The sequence below is a fragment of the Notamacropus eugenii genome, chromosome 5 (genome assembly GCF_028372415.1).
Source record: "Notamacropus eugenii isolate mMacEug1 chromosome 5, mMacEug1.pri_v2, whole genome shotgun sequence".
Taxonomy (NCBI): Eukaryota; Metazoa; Chordata; class Mammalia; order Diprotodontia; family Macropodidae; genus Notamacropus; species Notamacropus eugenii.
In genome coordinates, this window is record NC_092876.1 from 1011679 (window position 1) to 1035606 (window position 23928).

Below are 23928 nucleotides of genomic sequence, written 5' to 3' on the forward strand. Positions count from 1 at the left end.
GGGAAGTTTAGGAGTTTGTATGAGGGGCTGAGGGTGTGTCTCCAGGGACCATGACCACAGTTTCCATAAACCACCCTAGACTATGCTGTTAAGTAAATAAACTCATGTTTGGTTGACAAATCTGGATTCTGAGACTCGGCCCATCCGTTTGCTGGGTCCCCCAGGCCAGCTGGCTGGTAGGCAGCACAGCACAGCAGAAAACAGCCCTGGGTTGCCGAGGTCCTCTTTGACCTCCCAAGGAATTGGGCAGGGTAGATAACCAGCTTCCTAAGGGAGCAGGTGAGGCAGCAGCTGTGCACAAGACCCTGTAGTTGGCAATATGATGCCCAGGTACGTATGTCATGGGCTCTGTTCTCAGGAGCACCCAATCTAATGCTGACCCTAACAAGGAGGAGGGCCGGCAAGGTCTAAGGAGAATAGGAAGAGAGGTGAGGATGGGGCAGTTTTGTGCAGGAGGTGGCACTGGATGGAGATGGAAGTGAAAGGTGACCGTTGCAGGTAAATGGTGTGGATTCGAAATGGGCAGCTCACAGGACAGGCAGGCATGGCATGGCAAAAGTCCTTGTATCCTGGGAGCTCCGCGTGAGTCAGGAGAGTGTTGGGTTAGGGAGACTCTTCCCTGCTCAGACGGTCTGTGGCGGAGTGGCTCCGTTCAGGGAATCAGGATGATGACAGCAAATGAGGGCCTTTCTTTCAGAGCTTCCCCCATGCCAGCCATGCTGAAGATTAGGCTTGTTCTGCTCACCTCCACCGGGCAGAGTTCGAAAGGGGAGGTCGATGTGATGTCCAAGGCCTCTTCCAGCTTGAACAGCATGATTCTCTTTTCCCCAAGGCCCTCTTACTTATTTTCAGTTTGGTTTTTATATCACCATAATTTTCCCCAGTATCAAGAGTTAAGGAAAAGAGGTAGGGAGGAAGGGCAAAATGGTACCTCCAGCCCCAAATCCATGTTCAAAAGCAGCATCCATCAGAACTGCTTGGTAATGGTTAAAAAAATTGAGGTCAATGAGTGGGATCCACAAAGCAAGAGAGAATTAGAAGCAAGGCATTCCACCATGGGCTGCCATATATAATAGGAGAATAGACACAGACCTAGCTGCACACACACAGTCTGCACGTGTCATGGGGTGTGTGAATGTATTTAGATTTTTAGGTCTCTTGGACTTGATTTCAGTTTTTTAAGCCCTGATGATCTGTGGATTTTACTTCCATCACTGCGGAACCATCTTGATGTCTTATTACCACTTCAGCCTTGACATATTCCAGACAGAATTGCTTCACTAACTGATTTCCCTGCTTCTGTTGAGGAAATCACTATCTTGTCAGTCACAATGCTCACAACGAGAGCCATCCTTGCTTCTTCTTTCTCCCCTGTATTTATTTCATTGCTGTCTTTTCCATTCTCCCTCCACAATATCTTTTGACTCTAACCTTTTCTCTCCAGTCACCTGGCTCTGATTCAGGCTTTTGTCACCTCTCAGTTGGACCATTGCAGGAGCCTCCTAATTGGAGGATAGATTGGAAAAAGGAGATTGTGAGAGAAAGAAGACCAAATTCAAGCCCAATTAATCATCCCAGGGTGTAGGTCTGACCATGTCATCCCCCCCAAATCTGCAATTTGTTGTTAGTTGTTTCAGTCATACCTGACTTTGTGAACCTATTTGGGGTTTTCTTGGCAAAGATGCTGGAATGGTTCGCCATTTCCTTCTCCAACTCATTTTAGAGATGAGGAAACTGTGGCAGGCAGGGTTAAGTGACTTGCTTAGGGTCACTCAGCTAGTAAGTGTTTGAAGCTGGATTTGAAATCATGAAGATGATTTCCAGATTCTAGGTTGGGGACCCTATGCTCTGTGTCACTCCCAGATGCCCCCCCAAATCCATAATACTTCTAGGTTAAAATACAAATGCATCTATTTGTTATTTTTTGAGCATCCCCAGTCCAGATCATGATTGCCTTTCAAGATTTACTGCTTGTTAGTGGCCCTCATGCATTGTCTCTGAGCCAAAGTGGCCTTCTGTGTTCCTTGAATTCAGCATTCCCTTCTCACTTGTGCCCCATAAACCCCTAGTTTCCTTTAAAATACAAGTCCAGAGTCACCCCTCTTCTGAGACCTTTCCCCCTCAATGGTTGGTCTTGGCTCCTTTTGGAAATAATTCTGTATGAACTTAAGTCCATACCTTATAGTTAGGGTTAGGGGGCTGCTAGGTGGCACCATCAACTGCACAACCACAAAATATACAGTAGAGTGTAAGTTCATTCTGTCTTTGTATCCTCAATGTTAGCAACACACGACACACAAAAAGGTGTCGAGGAAAATTGATTACAGCAGATTTCAAAGGAATTGAATGCCTTGGCCAGAGCAGACTCCCTTTCAGGAGGAGGGAGTGCTGGATACAGAAGTGAAAACATTCTTATCCTGTTAGTTCAGGATACATCCTCCCATCAGGAGATGGACCAGTCCATTCTCCATTAGGTCGTACCCATTACATAACCACCCTTGGTGTGATCCCCCCTCCCAAACATGCTTCAGCATAGGACCCATGATCAGAAAATGGCAGGATAATTTTGTGGGGGTTGTGTCTGCTTATACACATGAGGTTCATTAAGCAAGCGCAGTGAAGAAAAGCCTTCTCCAGGTTATTCAAAGTCATTTTCCAACTAGTTTAAGCTAGTTTTAGATTTGGTTCCTTTATCAAGAACTTTGTAATTTTCTGAAGGCCACTGTCTGTGTCCTGATTGGTTGAGTGCACCATTATCTGACTTATTCTCAGTGGCTTCATCAACTAGTAACTCTGTGGAAACTTAACTTTTTGCTGTCTCTCACACCAAGGTGTACCACGTGTACATAGTACATGCATAATCATTGTCTAATTGAATCTTACACTTGTCTTTTTAAATTGTTTTTAATCAGTAAAAATAAGCCTCTTCCTGCCTCCTTCTCTTGAAACGAGAAAGCAAGAAAAATAACCCCCTGTTACAGACGTGTATGCTCAAACAAATTCCCATATTGAAAAAAAGGGTTAGTCTACACTCTGAGCTCTTTAGCTCTCGGTAGCTTGCTCAAGTCCTCCGGAATTGTAGCTGATCATTGGGTAGCCTTAAGTCTTTCAAAGCCATCTGCCTTTACAATGTTGTCACTGTATCCGTTGTTCTCCTGGATATGCTTTGTTAGTGCCAGCCTTTGGATGCTTCTGGTTGAACTGTATGGGCTGGTCTCCCTGCTGCTGTCTTTGCGTTGTTTGTGCTTTGTTTTCAGAGAAGCAGTGGCATTATCACAGGTGACATCATGACTTGTGCTTGAATTAAGATTTAAGTGACCCTGACTTGCACAAAGTTGTCACCCTCACTTTCTTTCTCTGAGTCATCAAAGTCTGGTGACAGGACAGAAGTCAAGACAAGTGGCAGTGGCTCAGGATGATTCAATGCCTGGCCCAGCTCTAAGCACTCTGCGGTTCCTGCTTTGGCTGCCTTTGTGGCCACGGGAACAAACCGTTCTCATCTGCTTATTCCATCTGAGAAAGCTTTCCCATGCTTGGGCAGACATCTCCCTAGTCACTGACAGGTTTGAAGCCTGGTGGTTGGGGTTGCCTTCAACCTGGTTTAGCTCATCTGCCAAGGTAGTTTACCAGGGCGTGGCCTCTGAGCACCCTGCAGCTTCTTGAAGCCATAGGTGAGAGCTGGGTGAAACAAGTGTATACCAAAGCCAGATGAGCAGGCCAGAAAAGGTCATAGCAAGCCCTCATGCCAGGGATGCTAGCCCTTCTGAACACCATAGAGACGACTCAGTCTGGAGACCTGCAAGCTTCCGGTGATCTCAAAGTGTTCTGGTATGGACAAAATATGATTTCTGCCCTTTCTCGGCTGAAGTCTGCAAGTTTCTGACCTGGTTTTGGTCTGAGCAATACACCAGTGGCCTTGTACTTGTATGGAACTCCAGTAGACTGCTGCTAGATTCAGTCCCTGTCATCCAGGTGGGAAGCTCTACTGGTTCTGAGTGATAGAACTAGACTTCCCCTTTGGTCTGGGATCCTGCCCCTGCAGGCTTCAGACTGAACTGGAAGCTGGAACTGAGACCCTACTTTGCTTCTAAAGTCTGAGCTTCTGGACTTGCTCCTCACTTAGAAAACAGCCTAGAGAGCATGATTGCTTCTTACCCTGGAACTCTTGTCCTAGTTACAGATTCCCCAATTCTGTCCATGCCAGATAGTGAGTGATAGAGCTACCATTTAGCCCCTGTTCCTGAATCCAGGCCCTTCCTTAATGGATCTGGGATGTGTTGCTTTTCCAATTTCTCCCAACTGTTCCTGGGCAGACCCCATTCCTAGAGTCCACAGACCTTTCTGTCTGGCCCCCTTTGCAGACAGACCTGAACTGAAAAAATAACACTGATTGTTTTCCCCATGGATTCCTCTATCAGGCTTCAGTCGAACATGTTTTCTAGATCTCTTTGGAGGTGTGGAGGGGAGCTCACTGTTCATCATTCCACTCTAACTTCTGAATCTTAGGCTTGTGAAAGAATAAGACTCCACATTCGTCTCTATTAAATTTCATTCTATTAGAATTTGCCCAGTATTGTCACTTGTCAGTACCTTTTTGGGTCCCGATTCTGCAATTTGATTTTAAGCAGCACAGAGTTAGATAGATCCCTGGACGATTCCACTGGAGACACCTTCCCAAGTTGAAACTGAATCCCTAATAACTACTCTTTGGGCCTGGCCATTGAAACCTTTTCCGAATCCATTAATTGTGCCAAAGTCTAGGGTGACCATTAGATTATTCCTGCTTTTTCTTAAGATGGCAGAGTTCCCCCCTCTCCCTCCCCCCACCCCCCGTTTTTTGTTTTGAAACATTGCTGTCTGTACTCATTGACTTCCACCATGGCACAAAGGATGGTTTAGCCAAACAGACCAAAATGTGAGCCTTGTCTTACACCATCCCCTGAAGTTGTGCTTGGTTCTCCTGATTCTGTTCCCTCGGCATCAGTTCTAATTCCAAGTCATTCTGATTTCTCCCTATTCCTCAATTAACACATTGGCATGGTAGGCCATTACATTCATATACCACAACTTATTGAACCTTTGGGTGATCACTCGTCTTCAAGTTTCGCATAATTTCTGCTCTCCAGCAACCTGTTCCTCCTTGTTGGTGAGAATCAAATCCAGATAAAATGCCAGACCTTTGATTCACTACACTTGTTAGAAGAAAAAAGCAAACCCTAAATCCTTCCTGACCATGAGGGGAAGTGGGGGGAGAAAAATGGAAGGGGAGAGGTAGAGACAGAAGAGGGGAGAGACAGAGTGAGAGCAAGCCCCTGCCTCAGGAAGCAGACACAATGTGTATGTGTGCGTACACATATGTATTTGCATAGATTTTTATACATACACACACACACGTCTCTGTTTCCTGAGAGCAGGGACTGTCTTACAGGTCTCTGTATGTCTCCTCAGTGCTTAGCATACACATAGTGCTTCTTCATTCATTCATACACCTAGACTGCTAACTCTATACATACATATCCAGTCCCTTCTAATGACTTGATGGAACCCTAGTTTTTCCTCACCCTTTTCACACCCTCACTTCCCTCCAATGAGCCTGTATAAACAGCCTTCTGGCCACACCCAGTGTCTCTAACGCCCAATGCCCAGACCTCTGACGCTGTCTACAAGACACCTCCAGTCTCATATCTTTATACAAAAACTCTTGCTGCCCTGAGAAACCTACATCATCTGTGTCACAGGGTAATCCCAAGTACAGCCAAAACAACTTCCTTTCTGGTGCAGTGAGAGGGAAGCTGAACCCCCCTGGAACAATGGTGGCTCCTCTCCAGAAATGGACAGAATGGCAGGGTGCCATTACATTGTGAGCTCCTTATCATGGTGCCTGGTATACAGTAGGTGCTTGATTCAGGAGTCATACTGACTCCCCTGCCAGGTGATTGTGGACTTCTTGGGGGCTAGGGCTTTGGTCTTGGTTTTCAGCTCTGGTTTCCAATGGTAGCCATAATCATCACCCAAGGGCCTCCAAGGTACTGAAAAACTTCTCCATTAATGAGGCCACTACCCACGGAAAGGACAGCATCTGGTACAAGGGCTATACTTGGAACCTGCCAGTGCATTTACTCTGCTGACATGCCCTTCAAGATCCTAATTTTATGTCCACACTGTGTCATCACCCAATGTAGAACTAGTGTGGAATTCCCAAGAAAGGCAGAAGTAAAGATATTATTAAGGACATGTATGATAGTGGAGGAGCCCAACTTGTACTTGGGTCCCCCAAAGGCAGTTAGTAACTTGGGTCTAAAGAGTAGTCTTTGGGTAGATACTCCTAATACTGTAGCTCAAAAGCCCCTACTGGTGTGCTTCTTATAAACAGTCTACTAGTAGACACAATCCTTTACAAAAACATTATGATCTAGCAAGAACATTAGATTCAAAGCATTCTCTCCATAAACCCAGGGCACAATAGAAACAGTATCTGAAGGAAGAATGGGCACAGACTTAAGAGGGCAATGCCAAGCAGGTACAGGAGTAGCCAAAGCAAGTCACTATTCAGGCACTCAGGGCTTTCAAGTCATTTCCCCTGTCTTCAAAGGCTAGGGTTCTCCTGAATCAACAGCCAGGCCTGCCTCCAAACTCCAGTGCCTTGTGTGTCCCCTTCTGGTTGTGGCTGATGGGCATGGGGAGGAAGGAGAGACTCTCCAAAGAATGTCTTTTGCCTCAATTATGGTGTCTTTTAAGGGTCACTGTTTCTGCAAAATCTGTTAAGCTTTTCAGTTGAGATACTGAGAAGTGGCCAGAGACTTGGTGCCCCCACACCCCATCATTCATGGGAGTTTGTTTGTTTGAGTCCTTTCATTCTGGTCCCACTCTTTGTGACCCCATTTGGGAGTTTCTGGACGGAGATCCTGCAGTGGTTTGCCATTTCCTTCTCCAGCTCATTTTTAGAGATGAGTAAACTGAGGCAAACACAGTCAAGGGACTTGCCCAGGGTCACCCAGCTAGGACGTGTCTGAGGCCGGACTTGAACTTCCCCATTCCAAGGCCAGTGCTCCATCCACGGCACCCCCTAGCTGCTCATTATTCATGGGGGGTTACAGCCATCCCACAACTCCATCAGCTAGGCTCGGCTGAGTGCTAGAGGCACCACGGGCTAGATCGCTGTGCGTGGCTTTGTGGGGACTGGACCCGCCTACACCGGTCCTTGACGCCTCCCTACCCAGGCCGAACTACATTTCCCATCAGGCATCGGGCTCGCGCGGCTGCCGGGCCTCGCAGCTTAAAAGCCCGTTGTCATAGAAACGGCTCGTGGAGCCGGGAAGGGGAGACCAGGCTAAAGCTCCGGAAGTGACGTAGGTGGTCGGAAGTGCCGCTCCTCCGGCCCAGGGCGCGGGGTCAGTGTCCGTTCCAGGCTGCGGCGGTGAGTCCGTGCCGGGACCGGCGGAGGCTGAGCCTGGCCTCGGGGTAGCCGCGAGCTGAGCCCGCCTCCACGGGGCCGCTGGGAGGGGGAGCGTTGAGGGCGGTCGGCCCTGACACGGGCGGGAGGCGCGGGAGGATGCGTCCTGTGCGTGTGACGTCACGTCCGGCAGCCGGGCTTCTGCTCGTGCGCCCCCTGGCGTCCGAGGGCCCGTTAGGCTCGTTCAGCCGTGGCCACCTGGGGGCTGGAGCGCGGACCGGGTCCAGTTCGCAGTGGCCTCCGCCACTTCCTAGCTGTGTGGCCCAGTTTGCCTCAGTTTCCCCATCTGTAAAATGAGCAGGAGAAGGAAAGGGCAAACCTCTCCAGCATCTCTGCCAAGAAAGCCGCCCGTGGGGTCAGGAGGAGGGCTGCCCCTGGCTGTGCCCCCAAGATTGGCGCTTAGTGGGAGCTTTATCATCCAGGGGCTGGAGGGCCTCTCAGCTGCTTTTACAGACGAAGAAACTGAGGCACCCAGGGTCACACGTGTCTTCGCGCCTCCAGGCCAGGGGCTGTGCTCACTGTGGTACTTAAGTCAGTATATGGTTACATATTAACACTGTATTAATAAACATTGTATTATTACGTGCCTGTTTATTACGTAACAAAGTAGCTCTGGAACAAGGGCTGGTCAAAACCAGTCCCTGGCCTGGAGGAGCTGACGTCTAAGGAAGACGATGCTGCGTGTTTGCCCGTGACAAGAAACCTGCCGCAGCCATGAGAGCGTGGGCTCCTCCGGAGAAGCTTGGCCCATAGTGGGTACTTAAGAGATGTTGACTGATTGGTTGGTGAAAGAAGGGTGCTGAGAAGGATGAGGCACTCCCCTGGGTACCCAAGGAGGCATGATGAAAGCCAGGAGAGTGGCAGGGGCGAAAGGATGTGTTTGTCCTGAGTGCCCCTCCCCCCCTTACCACCAGAGGAGGACCCAGGGAGGGGTGAGCTTCAGAGGTGATGGTGTCTTGCAGAAAGATGAGCTTCTGAAGACCATGATGATGTTCAGGAAGACCTACCTGGTGGTTCAGGTTGATTAAATTCAAGAGACAACAATTAAGCACCTAGTGTGTGCTTGGTCCTATATTAATTAAATGCCTGTTGGGTGTAGGGCCTGTTCTTGGTATGGAATTAGTCCACACACAAATATTTCTTAAAACATCTTCTATGTGCCAAGTTCTACCCCTGTTCTCAAGGAGCAGTGAAACATTAGAGACTCAGCTTGAGAACTCCCTTTGCTCTACAGTTACCACCAAGAAAACAAGTACTCCACCAGCCACCACCACACCACCCATATGTGGAACCATCAGTTCCAGCAAATAGAGAAGTTTTGAAAGCTAATGGATAAGTTCACTTACCTTGGTAATATACTTTCCAGGGATATACACATTGACAATGAGGTTGATGCACACATTGCCAGAGCTAGCTCAGTGTTTGGGAGGCTCCAAAGAAAAGCTTGGGAGAGAAGAGGTATTAGACTGACTACCAAACTGAAGGTCTACAGAGCCATTGTGCTGACCTCATTGTTGTATGCCTGTGACATACATGGACAGTCTACCAGCGCCATGCCAGAAAACTGAATCACTTCCATTTGAACTGTCTCAGGAAGATTCTGAGGACCACCTGGCAGGATCGGGTACCAGACGCTGAGCAGCTTGTTCGAACTAAACTGCCAAGCATTCAAACTATGCTTCAGAGAGCACAACTCTGACAGGTTGGCCACTTTGTTCTAATGCAAAATGTATGCTTGCCAAAAAGACTACTTTGTGGAGAATTCACACGGGTCAGGCGATCGCATGGTGGTCAGAAGAAAGGATACAAAGAAGCTCTCAAGGTCTCTCTTTAGAACTTTGGATATGACTATGCAACATGGGAGACACTGGCACAACATGGGAGACTAGTTGGCATGGCATGCCCACAGCAGAAAGGGTGCTGTGCTCTGTGAGCAAAGTAGAATTGAGCTAACACACAGGAAACATAGGGTGCGCAAATTTGGGATAACCACCTCAAGTGTTTACATGGACTATCTGTGCCCAGTCTGTGACAGAGCATTCCAAGCTTGCATTGGTCTGATCAGCCACAGTCAGACACACTGAAACTTGACCCACTATAGTGATGTCATTTTGGTCCTGACCCCAACATTGTGACACTGTTTTCATCCTCTTTGAGAGCAAAGGATGATAATCATCCAACCAGTAGTCTTGCTAGCATGCAGTTGGCATCTCATAAATGTTTATTTGTGTAATGGGAGTCTTTTGGGAATAAGTATATAGAGAATAAATGCAAATAAATAAATGGGACTTGATGGGGTGATCAGTTCCAGCTCCCTCCCTTATGGCTGAGGAGATGGAGGCAGAGTGAGCTTCTCAGACCCCCACCAACCTCTAAGGCATTGTTTGAACTGTTCCACAGAGTGAGGGAGGACCCTGGCACAGCACTTCTCAGACTTTGTGGTCCCAGGGTCCCTTTGCACTCTTAAATAAAATTGAGGACCCTCCCTCAAAGACCATTTGTGTGAGTTATGGCTGTCAGTAGTTACCATATCTGAAATATATTCTTATCAAAATAGTTTGATCTCAGGGGTCTTGGAGACCCCTGTGGGATCCCCTAAGCAGCACTATACAAACACTTGTGGGGAGAGGATTCTGAAGGAAGAGAGTGATTCTTTGACCTAGAGGAGAGGAGGGAGCCCACTGCAGGCATATAACGGTGTGGAGGTGGAAGAGGGAGCACTCTCAGGACCAAGAGGCTCAGGGGGAGTGCCTTGGGAAAGCCAGAGCTTCTAGAAGATTGCTTTGGTAGCTGGGTACAGTCAGAAAGCATTTTTGAAGTGCCTACTGTGTGCCAGGCCCTAGCTCAGGTTAGAGATACAAAGAAGGACAAAGATAGTCATTGCTTTCAAGAAGCTCCCAGTCCAGTGGGGAGGACAACCCCAGGTGAAGCTGGAGGCAGGGAGACCGACCTGGAGGCCTTGGAAGAAGTCCCAGTAAGAAACTACAAGGCCCTGTGTGGCCAGGCTCCTCTTTGGGGCCTGACGGGGGGAGCAGGAGAGACTGTCTGGAGCAGAGGGAGAGGAATGGGTAGGAAGCAGATGGGAAGGGGAGGGAGCATTGAAGGCAAGACCAGGCCCTTCCTTTGCCAAATGGCTGGTGTCTGGTTTCTGTTCCCCTACGCAGAGCAGGGAGAAGCACGGGAGCCCTGGACCATGGCTATGGCCCCAAAGCCGCGAGAGCAAGATGGGCTCCTGATCGTGAAGATTGAGGAGGACGAGGAGAGCCCATGGGAGCCACAGCCTGTCACACGGAGGGCCGGGGAGACCCCCGAACTGGCAGACCCCTGCCGACGTTTCTGCACCTTCCGCTACCAGGAGGCAGCTGGGCCCCGCAAGGTGCTGAACCAGCTCCGGGTGCTCTGCTGCCAGTGGCTGGGGCCAGAAGTCTGGACCAAGGAACAGATTGTGGACCTGCTGGTTCTGGAGCAGTTCCTGAGGGTGCTGCCCCCAGAGACCAGGCCGTGGGTAGAGGCCCAGGGTCCCGAGAGTACTGAGGAGGCCATCACCATAGTGGAGGACCTGAACCATGCACTAAAGCAGAGCGGTGAGTACAACATCTCCCCAGAAATCTTGCTGACCCTTGGCACTCCTATTGGCCACTGCCCGCTGCTCAGGAGGCATTGGCCTCACACACTGTCTTGGGTCAGCCCCCTCATCTGTGAAATGTGCTAATAGCAGCACCCCCTCCCTGGGGAGAATATCTTTGATGTGCTCACTTGTCATAGCGCCTGGCATGGAGCGGATGCTCTGTCTGGGTTAGCAGTTCACCCTCCTCCTACCCCTCCCCTTCCCCCTCTTCTGTCTGCCCTCCCTCTTTTGCTTTTCTCTCTTCCTCCTCCTCCTCCTTCAGCGTGCCCCCACAGGAGTCCCTCAGCTTAGGGAGGGTGAGAGAGAACAGTTGGTGGAAGTGAGTGCTGTGCCCTTGGAAGGGAAAGGGAAGAGGTCAAGCCCTTCTTAGATACCTGTTTTGTGCCAGGCACTTGACAAAGGTGATTCCATTAGATGGAAACTTCCAGGCTTGGCACTCCCACTCCCACCCCAAGGCCTTTCTTGGTCACACTGGATCCTTTTCTTAGCACCAGACCATATAGGGTGGGCCTCCAGAACCCCAAGTCATGCAGCAGAACGAGGCCTTCATCTGGCTACTCAAGTTCCTGGCCTCATTCCCTTGCAAGACTTGTATTCTGCAGTGGGCTCATGTCACTGGACCTGAAAGGCCCAATCCAGTGCAGGGAACCCATGTGGCAATACTTCTAGGGATATACAACTCATTACCTCACAAGGGTCAGAAAGATCTGCTTGCCTCTTTCTTCTTCCCTCCATCCTCCAAATATTCCCTATGTACCCATCTGAGGATGGGGAGAAAGTGGGTTTCAATCCCATGTAGCATCCACTATGTCAGAGCCTGGCTCTGTCCACTGGCAGGGGCCCCCCTCATATGCTCACAGCTTGCTGTTGCCATCCACTTTGGCTTGCCAGGATCCCTGGGCTTGGAGCCTCAGCTTGAATTGGGGTCAAGGATCAGCACCAAGTCAGCAAGCATTTATGAAGCCTCATGGTGGACAGAGTGTGCACTTGGGCCTGAACGGCTGATCCTGCTTCTGCCTAAGCATTTCCGGGGATGAGGAGCCTGCCTCTCTCTTTTCCCCCCACATTGGGCCTTGTTTGACCCCCTGGGGTCAGACAGGATGAGGCTAATCCTCCATCCTCCCAACTCTGTCTAGCTGCCTGGCTTGCCCACAGCAGGGCTCTTGGGAGCTGATCCAGGGTGCAGCAGAGAAACTATTCAGCGGTAAAGGAGCTTGTCCCCTGGGTGGAGGGGTCCCGAGATCATCTTCCAATCCTCTGGGTCAGCGTCCCAGAGGAAGATGTTTGGGGGCCGTTTCTATCCCCAAAACTGCTCCCCATCTCTTCCAAGTTCTGAGACGACTTGTACGTAGTTTAGTGAATGGTGTCCCCTCTGCCTCTCACTCCTTCCCTGGGAGAGTGGGCTACGCCCACGTACTTCCTTGGGTCTCTTCTGAGGTCTTTCTCCCTCCAAAACTGTGACCTGATTTCTCCTTGCTAATGATGGAAGCTGGGAGGGCCCTGGCTATGGAACCCTCCTTTGGCTTGTCCTATCTCACAGTGGATGACTTGGATGAAACTGGTTCTTTTCTTAGGGCTTCCTCAGTGTCCTCCTCTGCAAACTTGAGACCTCTCTAGTCCTCTCCAGCGGACCAGCTCTTCTCTCCTCCTTCACTCCTTGCCTTTGTTGAGAATGCCCTTCCATCCCACTCCTCTTCCATCCTCCCCTTGCTACTGGTTCCTCCCAACAGCCTACACACACAAACATGCCTGTCAGAATACCATCTCTTGACCCTCCCATCCCCACTAACTGTGGTCCTGTGTCTCCTCTGCCCTATGTGACTAAATTCCTCCCAAAGGCCATCTACAACAGTGCCTCCACTTCCTCTCCTCTTAACACCTTACAGTCTGACTTCCAACCTCATCATTCCACCCAAACTGCCCTCTCCAGAGTCACCACTGGGTCTCTTAGTGATCAAATTTAGTTGCCTCTTCTCAGTTCTCAGTCTGCTCTATCTCTTTGCAGCCTTGGGCACTGCCAGTCATCCTCTCCTCCTGGATACCTTCTTCCCTCTAGGTTTTGGGGACATTCTCTCTCCTGGTTCTCCTCTTCCAGGTCATGCCCTCTAAACTTGGGTGTTCCTCAGGGGTCTGTACTGATCTCCTTCTCTCTCCATACTACTTCACTTGGAAATTTCATCCTCTGTCATGGATTGAGTAACCCTCTTCATGCTAAGGATTCTCAGATCTACTCATCCTGCCCCAGTCTCGTCTCTCATCTTCAATGGCCTTTCAGCCATTTCTACCTGGATGTTCAGTAGACATCTTAAACTCAATATGTCCAAAACCAAACTCATTATCTCTTCCCCAAGCCTTCCCCACCTCCCAGCTTCCCTGTCATTATAGAGGGTACCCCCATCCTCCTGGTCCCCTAGGCTCCTAACCTAGGAGTCACCCTGGACTCTTCACTCCCACCCCACGCCCCACCCCATCCAATATGGTGCCAAGGCCTGTCCGTTTGACCCCTGCAGCACCTCGTCTCTCCAATAAGGCCCCTCTTCTCCTCTGACCCTGCCCCCACCCTGGCATAAACCCTCATCTCCTCAGGCCTGGACTATGACAGCAGCCTGCAGGTGAGTCTGCCTGCCTCAGTCTCTCCCCTCTCTAGTTCATCTTCTGTTCAGCTACCAAAGGGGTGTTACTTAAAGTGCAGGACTGACTGTCAGCCTCAGTAACCTCTAGTAGCTTCCTCTCAGCTGCAGGAGCAAAGACAAAGTGCTGTTTGGCCTTCAGGGCCCTTCATCACCTGCCCCCCTCCCACCTTTTCAGGCTTCTGACACCTCTTTCCCTGCCACATCCTCTTCCATCCAGTGCCCCCAGCCTCCTGACTGTTCCATGAACAAGCCCCTCTACCTCTCTGGTTGTCATCCCTTAGGCCTGGAATGCTCTCCCTCCTCTGCTCTGACCACTGACTTCCCTGCAGGCCCATCTCCTACAGAAATCTTCTCCCAGCCCTCTTCAGTTCGGAGCCTTCCCTGTTCATTATTTCCTGTTTGCCTTTTTTTGTCCATTGTTTATTTACACATGGTTGTTTCCACGTTGTTTCCTCCATTAGACCGTGGACTCCTTGGGGGCACAGACTATGTTTTGCTTTTCCTTGTATCCTCGGGGCTTAGAACTGTGCCTGGCATACTGTAGGTGCTTAATCAGTGCTTGCTGATTTGACTTGTGTGACCTTGGCCAAGTCTCTTTACAGCTCTTGGCTGCCTCAGTTACTCCTGCCACATGATGGGGGCATTCTGATCAGTAACCCTTCATTTGGTTGGTGCCAGGTGCTTGCCCGTTACTTGATTTTATCTGATCTGTGTTGTGCGCTTTATGGATGGAGAGAGAACAAGTCCTGTCTGTGGGCAGTGGGCCTCTGGGCCGGCCCCTTCCCCTCTCCAGGCTTGAGGGGATGCTCTGAGACCCTAAATTACTGACGGAAATCACTGGTCCAGACAACAATATGCCAGGCTCTTTGTTATCTGTTGGGAATGGCCCCCCAAGCATCCCAAGAAACTTAGGAAAGGGCTGTGAAGTCAGAGGGCCTCACTAACCTCTTGGGTGACCCTGGGCATGGCCCTTCTCCTTGGGCCTCAGTTTCCTTGTCTATAAAATGAGGTCCCTCCCAGTTCCCTCCTTTGGTCCCATTATATTTCCCTGTTAGATACAATGTGGACACACACACACACACACACACAGATACATATGCACACATATACATACAGAATACACATACTCTCATGCAGACAAAGTATCTATGCACATATAGATATGCACACATAGACTCACATTTATGCATACATACACACATACACTCAGGTACGTGCACATGTATGTATACAGAATACACACAGTCATGCACATACAAGACAGTATCTACACATACACACATACATATGCACATACACTTATGCATGCACACACATACATGCATACACCCAGGTACATGCACATGTATACATACAGAATACACATACACACATGCATACACAAGACACATACCTACAAATATATACATACATGCACACACACACTTAGGCATGCACACACACATTTAGGCATGCACACACATACACACATATACCCAAGTACATACTCATGTATATATACAGAGTACACATACACACACTCATGCTTATACACAGACACATGCCTATACATGTATACATACATGCACACACATACACATACTCACATGCACACACGCACACAGTAATTTGAAGAGAGAGGAAGTGACCTGCCAGGGACCAGCCAACACAGCATGGAGGAGAAGGCGCCTCCCCTTGTCCCTTTAGGCCAGAAGCTGCTGTCCTTTGTCTTTGTAACCCCAGTTCTCTGTGCCCAGTAAGTGCTTAATAAATGTTTCTTGACTCAACTTTGGATTAAGATGAGAATTCTAAGGAGGAAGGGCATGCCAAGCAGGGGGGACTGCCCAGGTAAAGTCCTGGAGACAGGAGCATATGAAGGGGGTGATTTGAAATGGTCTCTGGATTGGAAGGGGAAGGGAGGCCCCATTGAGGCAGAGGGCCTGAGCTGGGGAGGACCAGTGGAGAAGGGATGGAGACCAGTGGGCAGTGCTGGAACGGTATTGTGCTGCTTGGGAGGGCGCTGCTTGATTGTGAGCCCAGGAACCTAGAAAGGAGGGGGGGCAGCAGGGTCTAGGGGGAAAGTAGATGCTCGAGAGGGGGAGCCTGGCCTCTCAGTCCTTCCCTCCAAACTGGGAGTCACCAGGTGTAAGGAAGAGGGTTCCCTGAGAGTGATTAAGATGGAGGGCAGGTAGCCATGTGGGAGAAGGAAGTGGAGCAGGTGCCCCTAACCCGCCTCCAGACACCTCAGAGATCAGGTTGTGCCTGATGGGGAAACTGAGGTTGCCTTACAGGGGTTCCTTCCCCTATATCAGTTATACTTGATAATCAAAGAAGCCCTGGTCAAGGTGCTGGGCTGCGGAGTGAGTGTGCTCCCCTTCTCTGAGCCTCCATTGACTCCATAAAGCAGGGACAGCCCTAAGTAGGGCTAGAATGGATAAGGCTCACCCTTCCTTGTCCCAGGACACCTCTGTGGCAGGTGCTGTCAGCAACTGAGCGCTCCCCTCTCCCCCCTCTCCCCCTCCCATCTCTGTCCCCTTCCTCTCCTCTCCCTCCCCTCCCCTCTCTTCCCTTCTCCCCCTCCCCTTTTCTTCTCTTCTCTCCTCCCCTCCCTCCCTCCTCTCCCCTCTCCTCTCCTCTCTTCTTTCCCCACTCTTCCCCCTCTCTCCTATCCCCTCCCCACTCCAGAGAAGTCCAGCACAGACCTTGGCACAGGAGGCCTAGCTCCATCACCAGTGTAGGAAGTTGATGTCAAGGTTCCGACCTCTGACAGAACCCAGGTCTTTGAGCTGCCTCCTAGTGTGTATTTGAAGCCGGGAGGGCAGAACTGAAGCCCAGAAGGAAATGAAGGCATAGAAGACAGGATGATGCCAGGTTCTGGGGACACACAGGACCCTGTAGGGTAGGGGTGGGCCGGGCCACAGGACGCAGGAAAGTGGCGAGTGGCCTGGGAGGGGACCAGCTCCTTGGGTTGGGATGGACCAGTGGGCCCAGAAAGGGCTGTGGCCACAGCATCCAGGGGGCTGAAGGACCTGAGAGGACTCAAATTGCAGCTCAGACAGCCTTGGCTTCCAGGGTCTTTGTTGGCCCATTCCCCTGGACTCGAGTGGGGCCCTGGGGGAGCTGAGGGGCAAAGCTGATGTCCTAACAGCTCCCATCTCTTGCCCCCCAGCTCAGCCTCCAGCCCAGGTTCCCGCCCATTCTGCAGATCTGGGGACTCTCAGAGACTGGGAAACCAAGCTCTCTGACAAACGCCAGGTGAGTGGTTGCTTCCCTTCTGATGTGCTGGCATGCCCTACTTCAGCCCCATCTTTCTCTGGTCTCTAGTTGTATCTGATCACAAACAGGTTAACCCCTACCCCCTTTGACTAAATGTCAGATTCTGAAAAGCCAGGGTTAAAGCCCAAGGGGTCCCATGGGTCACATGCAGTAAACCTCGAAAGGAGGGAGAGCACATGAGGCTCCTCAGACAGTGTGGTCTGTGGGAGGAGGGAGGGACCCTGAGGTCAGCCCTTCCAGAACTAGCCATGGTGGATGTCCATCACCCAGAGGAGAGGCCAGTGAAGTACAGGACTCATGTTCAGTGGAGACTGGGTGGCCCCAGAAGGTCAGACCACCTATCTGCCCTCGTCTCCTGAGCTATTTTGTACAAATATGTGTGTCTGTGTGTGGGTGTGTGTATTTGTGTGTCCAGCTCAGTATGTGTGTCCAGCTCAGTCCAGGAAAAAGCCTTTCCTTGAAGACATCTGTTGTCTTGGCCCAATTTCTTGCTCTCCATGCACTCCCCTTGTTCTGTGTCCTTTCTAAAATGTACCAGAACTGAACCTTGTCCTCCAGATGTGGCCAGAGGACTTCTCTAGGATGTCACCTTGTTATTTCAGAAAACCTGAGGCTAGATGAGCCTTTTTAGCTGCTGTCCAACTTGGGGTCCACTCACAATCTCAGATCTTGTTGGATGCAGTGCACCTGCAAAGTTGACTTTTGAAGACTGTATGTAAGATTTTAAATCCAGTCAATCAGCCCACATATTTTTTTTTTAAGGTAAACTAACCATTTTATTTTCCTTTGATTGGTTCAGGAATGCAGCTCTTTCCATGGACTTTGGAGAGGTCTGCGGGCATGTAGGTACGTGTAGGCCTGAAGTGGGGCAGTGGCATACAATTCTTTTATGTCTCACAGGATTAACAGTTTGGGTTGCATAGAGAAGTCAAAAAGCTGGTCTCAGAGATGTTCCTGATGGCCCTGGCTTCCACAGTACTGTAGGTGATGACCTTCTTGATGGCCTTGTCCTCAGGTAGGCAGTGGGCGCTATTGGCGCAGTAGATGGGCTGCATGTGGCCACGGCCCTTGGCATGCCCATTGTTCCTCCTATTCTTGGTCATCTTGGAAGCCAGGGACCACAAAAAGGCTAACAAACACTTCTTAAGCACCTACTGTGTGCCAGGCACTAGGCTGAACCCTGGGGATACAAGCTGAAGCAGAAAGGAAAGGGCTAGAGAGGAGATGAAGGGGTCTGACCCAGAGCTGACAGAGTCAACTTGGAGAGGAATGAGGACAGGGCAAGCCCAGGAGGGATCAGCTTATGGGGACAGAGGGGAGGCATAGGAGTCACCGGGGGACAGCCTGGAGAGTTCTGTGTTTTAGTCTGGATTTGAAAACTTGCCCCCACCACGACAGTGTGCAATCTTATGTAGGCTCTACATATACATTCATATTAAACATATTTTCACATTAGACATGTTATAAAGAAGAATTAGAACCAGTAGGAGGAACCATGTGAAAGAAGAAACACAACAAAACAAAACAAAAGGTGCAAATCGTCTGCTTTGATCTCCATTCAGAGGCCATAGTTCTTTCTCTGAAGGTGTATGGCATTTTCCATCATGGGTCTTTTGGAATTGTCTGGATCCTTGCATTGCTGAGAAGAGCTAAGTCTATCAAAGTCATCAAACAGTGTGGCTGTTACTGTGTACAACATTCTCCTGGTTCTGCTAGCTCACTCAGCATTGGTTCATAAAAGGCTATCCAGGTTTTTCTGAATTCTACCTGTTCAGTCATATTCTGTTACATCCATATACCACAACTTGTTCCACCATTCCTCGAAGGATGGGCACCCCCCCGATTTCCAGTTCTTGGCTACCCCCAAAAGAGCTGCTATGAATATTTGTGTACGTGTGGGTCCTTTTCCCGTTTGTATGGTCCCTTTGGGATACACACCGTGCACAGTAGAACACAAAGAGAAGAGGCCATGGAGGCTGTCAGGAACACTGGATGTTAGCACTCCATCACCATACAAATCCTTCCAGGAGCTCAGTTAGATTTACCTGTCTGGGGTTCTGTTGGTACTGAAGAGTTCTCCCCTGTTCCGTTAAGGGCTCCCTCCTTTGTCTGTAGGGCTCTGATCTTCCCTGCAGGGCCAGGTACTCTTGACTGTAACCCTAACCCTCTTTGCCATAAGGGGCATTGTATTCTGAGATTTCTGCTCCACAGTGGCAGAAGCTTCCAGGTGTTGTGTGACCGCGGTCCTTTAGGCAGACATTCCTGGGACTTTGCCAGTGGGAGCTCCCTTCAGGAGGGGATCAGTAGATTTTTTGTTTGTTTGCTCTTTGCTTTGCCCTCTCCTGGTTCTAGTAGATATGAACCTTCTTTAAAATCCTGTTTTCCAGGGAATCTGGTGATTTTTAAATTGTCTTTCCTTATTCTGGATAGCAGACCCCTCATGCTGTCTCCTGTTTTTCTGATCTGGTTTGTGGGTGTCATTTGGATGAGGCTATTTTCTTCCCAGTTCTTTGCTCTGGAGGTTTTATTTAATTTATTTAATTTCGTAATCTTTTGCTCCCTTCAGTTATTCACCATGGTCTTATGGAAAATGCATTATTTTCTTTGAGTCTCTGCTTCGAGTTATCAGGAGATACTGTTAGCAATAATTCCTTATAGTAATTGGTATCTTCTTTGGTTTACTCATCTTGGGCTTTGTGCCAGGGTCAGGCTCTTTCCCTTGCTGCGTTTTTGGGTGTGGTGGTCAGTGCTGCTTGGTGGGGCCCCATGCTGACCCATCTCTGACCTGGAAGATGGAGCACACTGGATGCTGCTGTTCCCAGGGATTTCTAACTATCTGGTGCTGGCTCCTAGACCACATGGGTCTCCAGCTTATCTGGTAACCCTGGAAGACTCCTGGTTGGCCTACTGCCCCTTGACCTTTGCCTTTGTGGGAGATTCTGGCTGGCTTTTTGTTGTACTTTGGGAGTAGAAGAAGTCATTTAACCGTTTCTAATTGGATTTGTTGATCATGGTCAGGTCAGGTGCAAATTTCAGTTGTTTTTCTGGAGTTGGTATATGGGCACAGAGTGGCCAGCCTCTGCTCAGATAGCCATCTTGACCAGAAGTTTCCTCTTTTGGGGTCAGCCTAGTCTTCTAGCTTGTATAGATCTTTGGGGGCCCTGACTCATCCACACAGTATGATAGCTGACCCTCCCAAGCGGGCCACACAAGCTATCCCTTTATTCAAGTCTTTGATCAAAAGCAAACTTGTTCCAAATGAAGGCAGTTGTTCTGTGAGGTAGTGAGTCTTCAAGGGGAAGCTCAGTGGCCACTTGTTGGGGATCCTGCACAGAAGATTCCTGTCTGAATTGTGGCCAAACTAGAGATCCCTGAGGTTTCTTCTACATCTGGGGTTCTGGGGATTAGCCTGGTATGGGTCTGGAAGTTTTTGAAAGGCATATATTCCTTTTGCATAGCAGTGACCCAGATCACTAGCCACACACAGCTCCATGTCCACTGTTTCATCCCTGGCCTCCCCAGAAGGATGGAGCTATTCCCTAGGCTTCCTCACTAAGACCCCTTCCCCCATTTGTATATGCTCTTTAGCCCAGCTAGAGAAGGCAGTGCACCATCTTGGACACAGCCCTGGTGGGAGTCAAGACACTTGCCATTGCAGGCTACCTCTACCCCAGCCTACCAAGGTTTCTTCATGGATTGTTGGGTATCCCTCCCTTGTTGGTCAACACCCTTCCAGGCATCTCTCCTAACCTGCCTCCAGCCTTCCCAAACACTGCTGCTTGGAGGCTGCTCTAATATCTCTGGGGGGCTAGGGAGCTGGGTCTGTTCTGGCCCAGGCCTTTTAGACTGAAGGCCTTATCGGATCCAGATGTGCCTGCTGCTGTTTGCTGCCCTGGTTTCCCATTCTTGAGCTGACCCTAATTATGAGGGTCAGAAAGTACCCTGGGCTCAGAGTCTGATGACCTGGAGTAGTTTCAGAACCCTCCCTTTGCCCCTTGACCTGACTTGGGGATGGTTGTACTCCTACTGCCACCACTTCTGGGCTGTGATGAGGACATGCCACAGTGGAACCCATTGGCCATCTCAATGGCTCTACTCCAAGGGTAGCTGAGCCTTGGGCCACAAAATTTGGTTTTCTGTGGTTTGCCCAGGACCAATTCTTTGCCCCATTCTCTGCTGACAGCCAGTTCTGTCTTCCACCCGGCATGGGGGTACAGTATCCCAATACAGGGATTAGGACAGTTCAAGGAACATGAGAGCCATCTCCTAGGAGTTGGAGGAGGGATGAGTCCTTGCTTTGGCCATTTTCCTGCCAGGGAATGGGCTTGTTGTACTGAGTGGTCTTCACACAGAGGCTGGACAACCCTTGGTCAGAGGTATTATAGGGGGGATTCCTCCAGTGTTGGGCTTGTGCCCACCCAGCTTTGAGAGTTGGTGATGTCCATGATTCCTGTAGTAGGTCTTTAACAGGTAAAGAACTGATTTAGAGTCAAATGTGACTTTGCCAAGTACCAGCTGTGTGACCTTGGCCTGTTTCCTTACCTGTAAGATGAGAGAGGAAATCGGGATCCCTGAGGTCCCTTCTGGTTCACTTCGAGGGTCATGTGATCTATGAATAAATGTTTTCTGAATGAATGAATGAATGAATGACTTGGGAGGCCCAGACCAGAAGGAATGCCTTAGTTGGGCCTGGCTCCTGAGTGAATACAATTTCTAATGTCATTGCTTTTTAAAAATTCTTGATGAGTCCACTTTGTATTCCTTGACATAATTGGGCTCTTATTCATACCTGCCTTGTCTTGTCCCAGCCCCAAGAGGATCCCCTAGGGAGTCCAGTCCTCTGCTCTCCCAGCTCACACTTCAGCAGGCAGGTTTGAAGGAAAAGTCCATCCTGTTTGGTTAGCTGCATTCTCAAGTGTGACTTTCATCTCCCGTAGGAAAGCACTAGGAAATTAAAACTCAGTAGAAATTTGCATAAGGATACTTGTAGCAATATGCCTATTCCATCATTCTACTTAAAAGTTTTTCTACCAAGCCCCTCAGAACTTGAGATCAATAGATACTTATCTCCCCACTTTGCAGCGGGTCAGAGATGGGGCAGCCATGGGAAAAGGGAGGGGAGAGAGCTATTCAGTTGAGCAGCTGAGACACGCTGGCACTGACCAGGCTGCCCCACCTCCCATGTTGGGCCCTGAGTAGAAGTGATAGTCCTAGCGCAAAGAGAGACCGCAAGGCCATTAACTTGCACGTCAAGCTGGAAGTGCTGAGGAGGTTTGCAGCTGGTGAGAAGCTCAGCCGCATTGCCAAGGCCTTGGGGCTTTCCACCTCCACAGTGGCCACCATCAGAGACAAGGAGAAAATCAGAGCGAGCTGTCAGGCAGCCACTCCCCAGGTGGCCTCCAAGCTGACCAGGAGCAGGAGCCTGTGATGGAGAACATGGAGCGGCTGCTGAGCGTCTGAACTGAGGACCAGAGCCAGCGAGGTGTGCCTGTCGATGTCTCCACCATCCAGGAGAAGGCCAAGAGCCTGTTCCAGGACCTGAAGCGGGAGCAGGGGCCCAGTGCAGAGGCCGAGACATTCGGGGCCAGCCAGGGCTGGTTCACCAGGTTCAAAGCCTGCCACAGTCTGCCCCACCTTGGGACAAGCAGCGAAACCATCAGTACAGATACCGAAGCTGCAGCCAAGTACCCCGAGGCACTTAGGAGGGCGGTACGTGCTGCAGCAGGTGTTCAACGTGGATGAGACAGGGCTCTTCTGGAAGCGCCTGCCCAACAGCACCTTCATTTCCACAGAGGAGAAAACAGCGTTTGGGTTTAAGGCGGCCAGAGACCTTCTGACCCTCCTCTTGGGGGGCAATGCCTCCGGAGACTTCAAGCTCAAGCCGTTGCTAGTCTACCATTCAGAGAGTCCACGTGCTCTTAAGGGCTTCTCCAAACCCAACCTGCCAGTGATTTGGTGCTCCCACAAGAAGGCATGGGTGACCATGAGCCTTTTCCAGGAATGGTTTGTTCATTTTTTTTGCCCTGCCATTGAGAAATACTGTTCCCAAAACAACCTCCCCAACAAGGCCCTGCTGATCCTGGACAGTGCTCCGGGCCACCTGGGAAACTTAGATGACCTATCTGACAATGTACGAGTGGAGTACCTCCCCAAGAACACGACAGCCCTGATCCAGCCCATGAACCAAGGTGTGATCGCCACCTTTAAGGCTTGCTGCCTACGGAGAATCTTCCATCTGCTCCTGCAAAGAGCCAACAGGGACGACAAAGGCATGATCCGGGAATTCTGGAGGAACTACAATATCATCAATGCGGTGTACAGTATCGCAGAGTCATGGGAGGAGCTCAAGGCGGCGACACTGAACTCTGGGTGGAAGAAACTGTGGCCTGAGTGTGTCTCCAGTGACCATGGGGCTCTGCCAGCAAAGGCTGTTGGGCAGATTGAACACGAGATCGTGAACCTGGCCCACAAACTGGGCTTCGGGGACCTCTCTGAGGACGATGTGGCACAGCTGCTGCAGAGCCATGGCGCTGACTTGTCCAACGAGGAGTTGATGCAGCTGGAGCAGGAGTGAGCAGCCGGCGGTGAGGAGAGTGAGGATGCCCTGCCCACCCCTCGCCAGCTGACGGTCAAGCATCTGGCCAAAGCACTCTCCCATTTTGAGGTGGGACTTCAGATCCTCACGGATAATGACCCCAATCTGGAACGCAGCCTGAAAGTGTCCAGAGGTGTCCACGGCCTCATCAGCTGCTACCGGGACATGTACCTGGAGAAGAAGCAAGTGCCCAGGTAGGGGACCTGCCCTCCTAGAGCTGCTGCCCCATTTTGCTGGCCGTGTTTAAATCTCTAGCTTCCAAGAAGATTTTTTATCAAAGCAGTCGGTTTACTTTTAAAAATACATGATTTTTGAAAGTTTGCTGCATTCTCAAGTGTGCTTTTGTTACACACACCTTTGGTTG

At 50.1% G+C, this 23928-nt stretch overlaps 1 protein-coding gene across 5 annotated transcripts in view; it reads left to right on the forward strand.

Annotated features, from left to right (window-relative positions):
* The first annotated feature begins 241 nt into the window (after positions 1-241).
* LOC140508099 (zinc finger and SCAN domain-containing protein 21-like) overlaps positions 242-23928 on the forward strand; it is a 30748-nt gene continuing 7061 nt past the window's right edge. For 3 of the 5 annotated variants that reach the window (XR_011968292.1, XR_011968293.1, XM_072615866.1), the window contains exons 1-4: positions 242-9275; positions 10618-11037; positions 16863-16948; positions 17769-17815. Coding sequence is in view for 2 of the 5 variants with exons in the window: in XM_072615866.1 (XP_072471967.1) it covers positions 9185-9275; positions 10618-11037; positions 16863-16948; positions 17769-17815 (644 nt within the window). In the remaining 3 variants the exon portion in view is untranslated. The remainder of the gene's footprint in view (positions 9276-10617; positions 11038-16862; positions 16949-17768; positions 17816-23928) is intronic. The other 2 variants (XR_011968294.1, XM_072615867.1) reach the window with 1 other exon arrangement.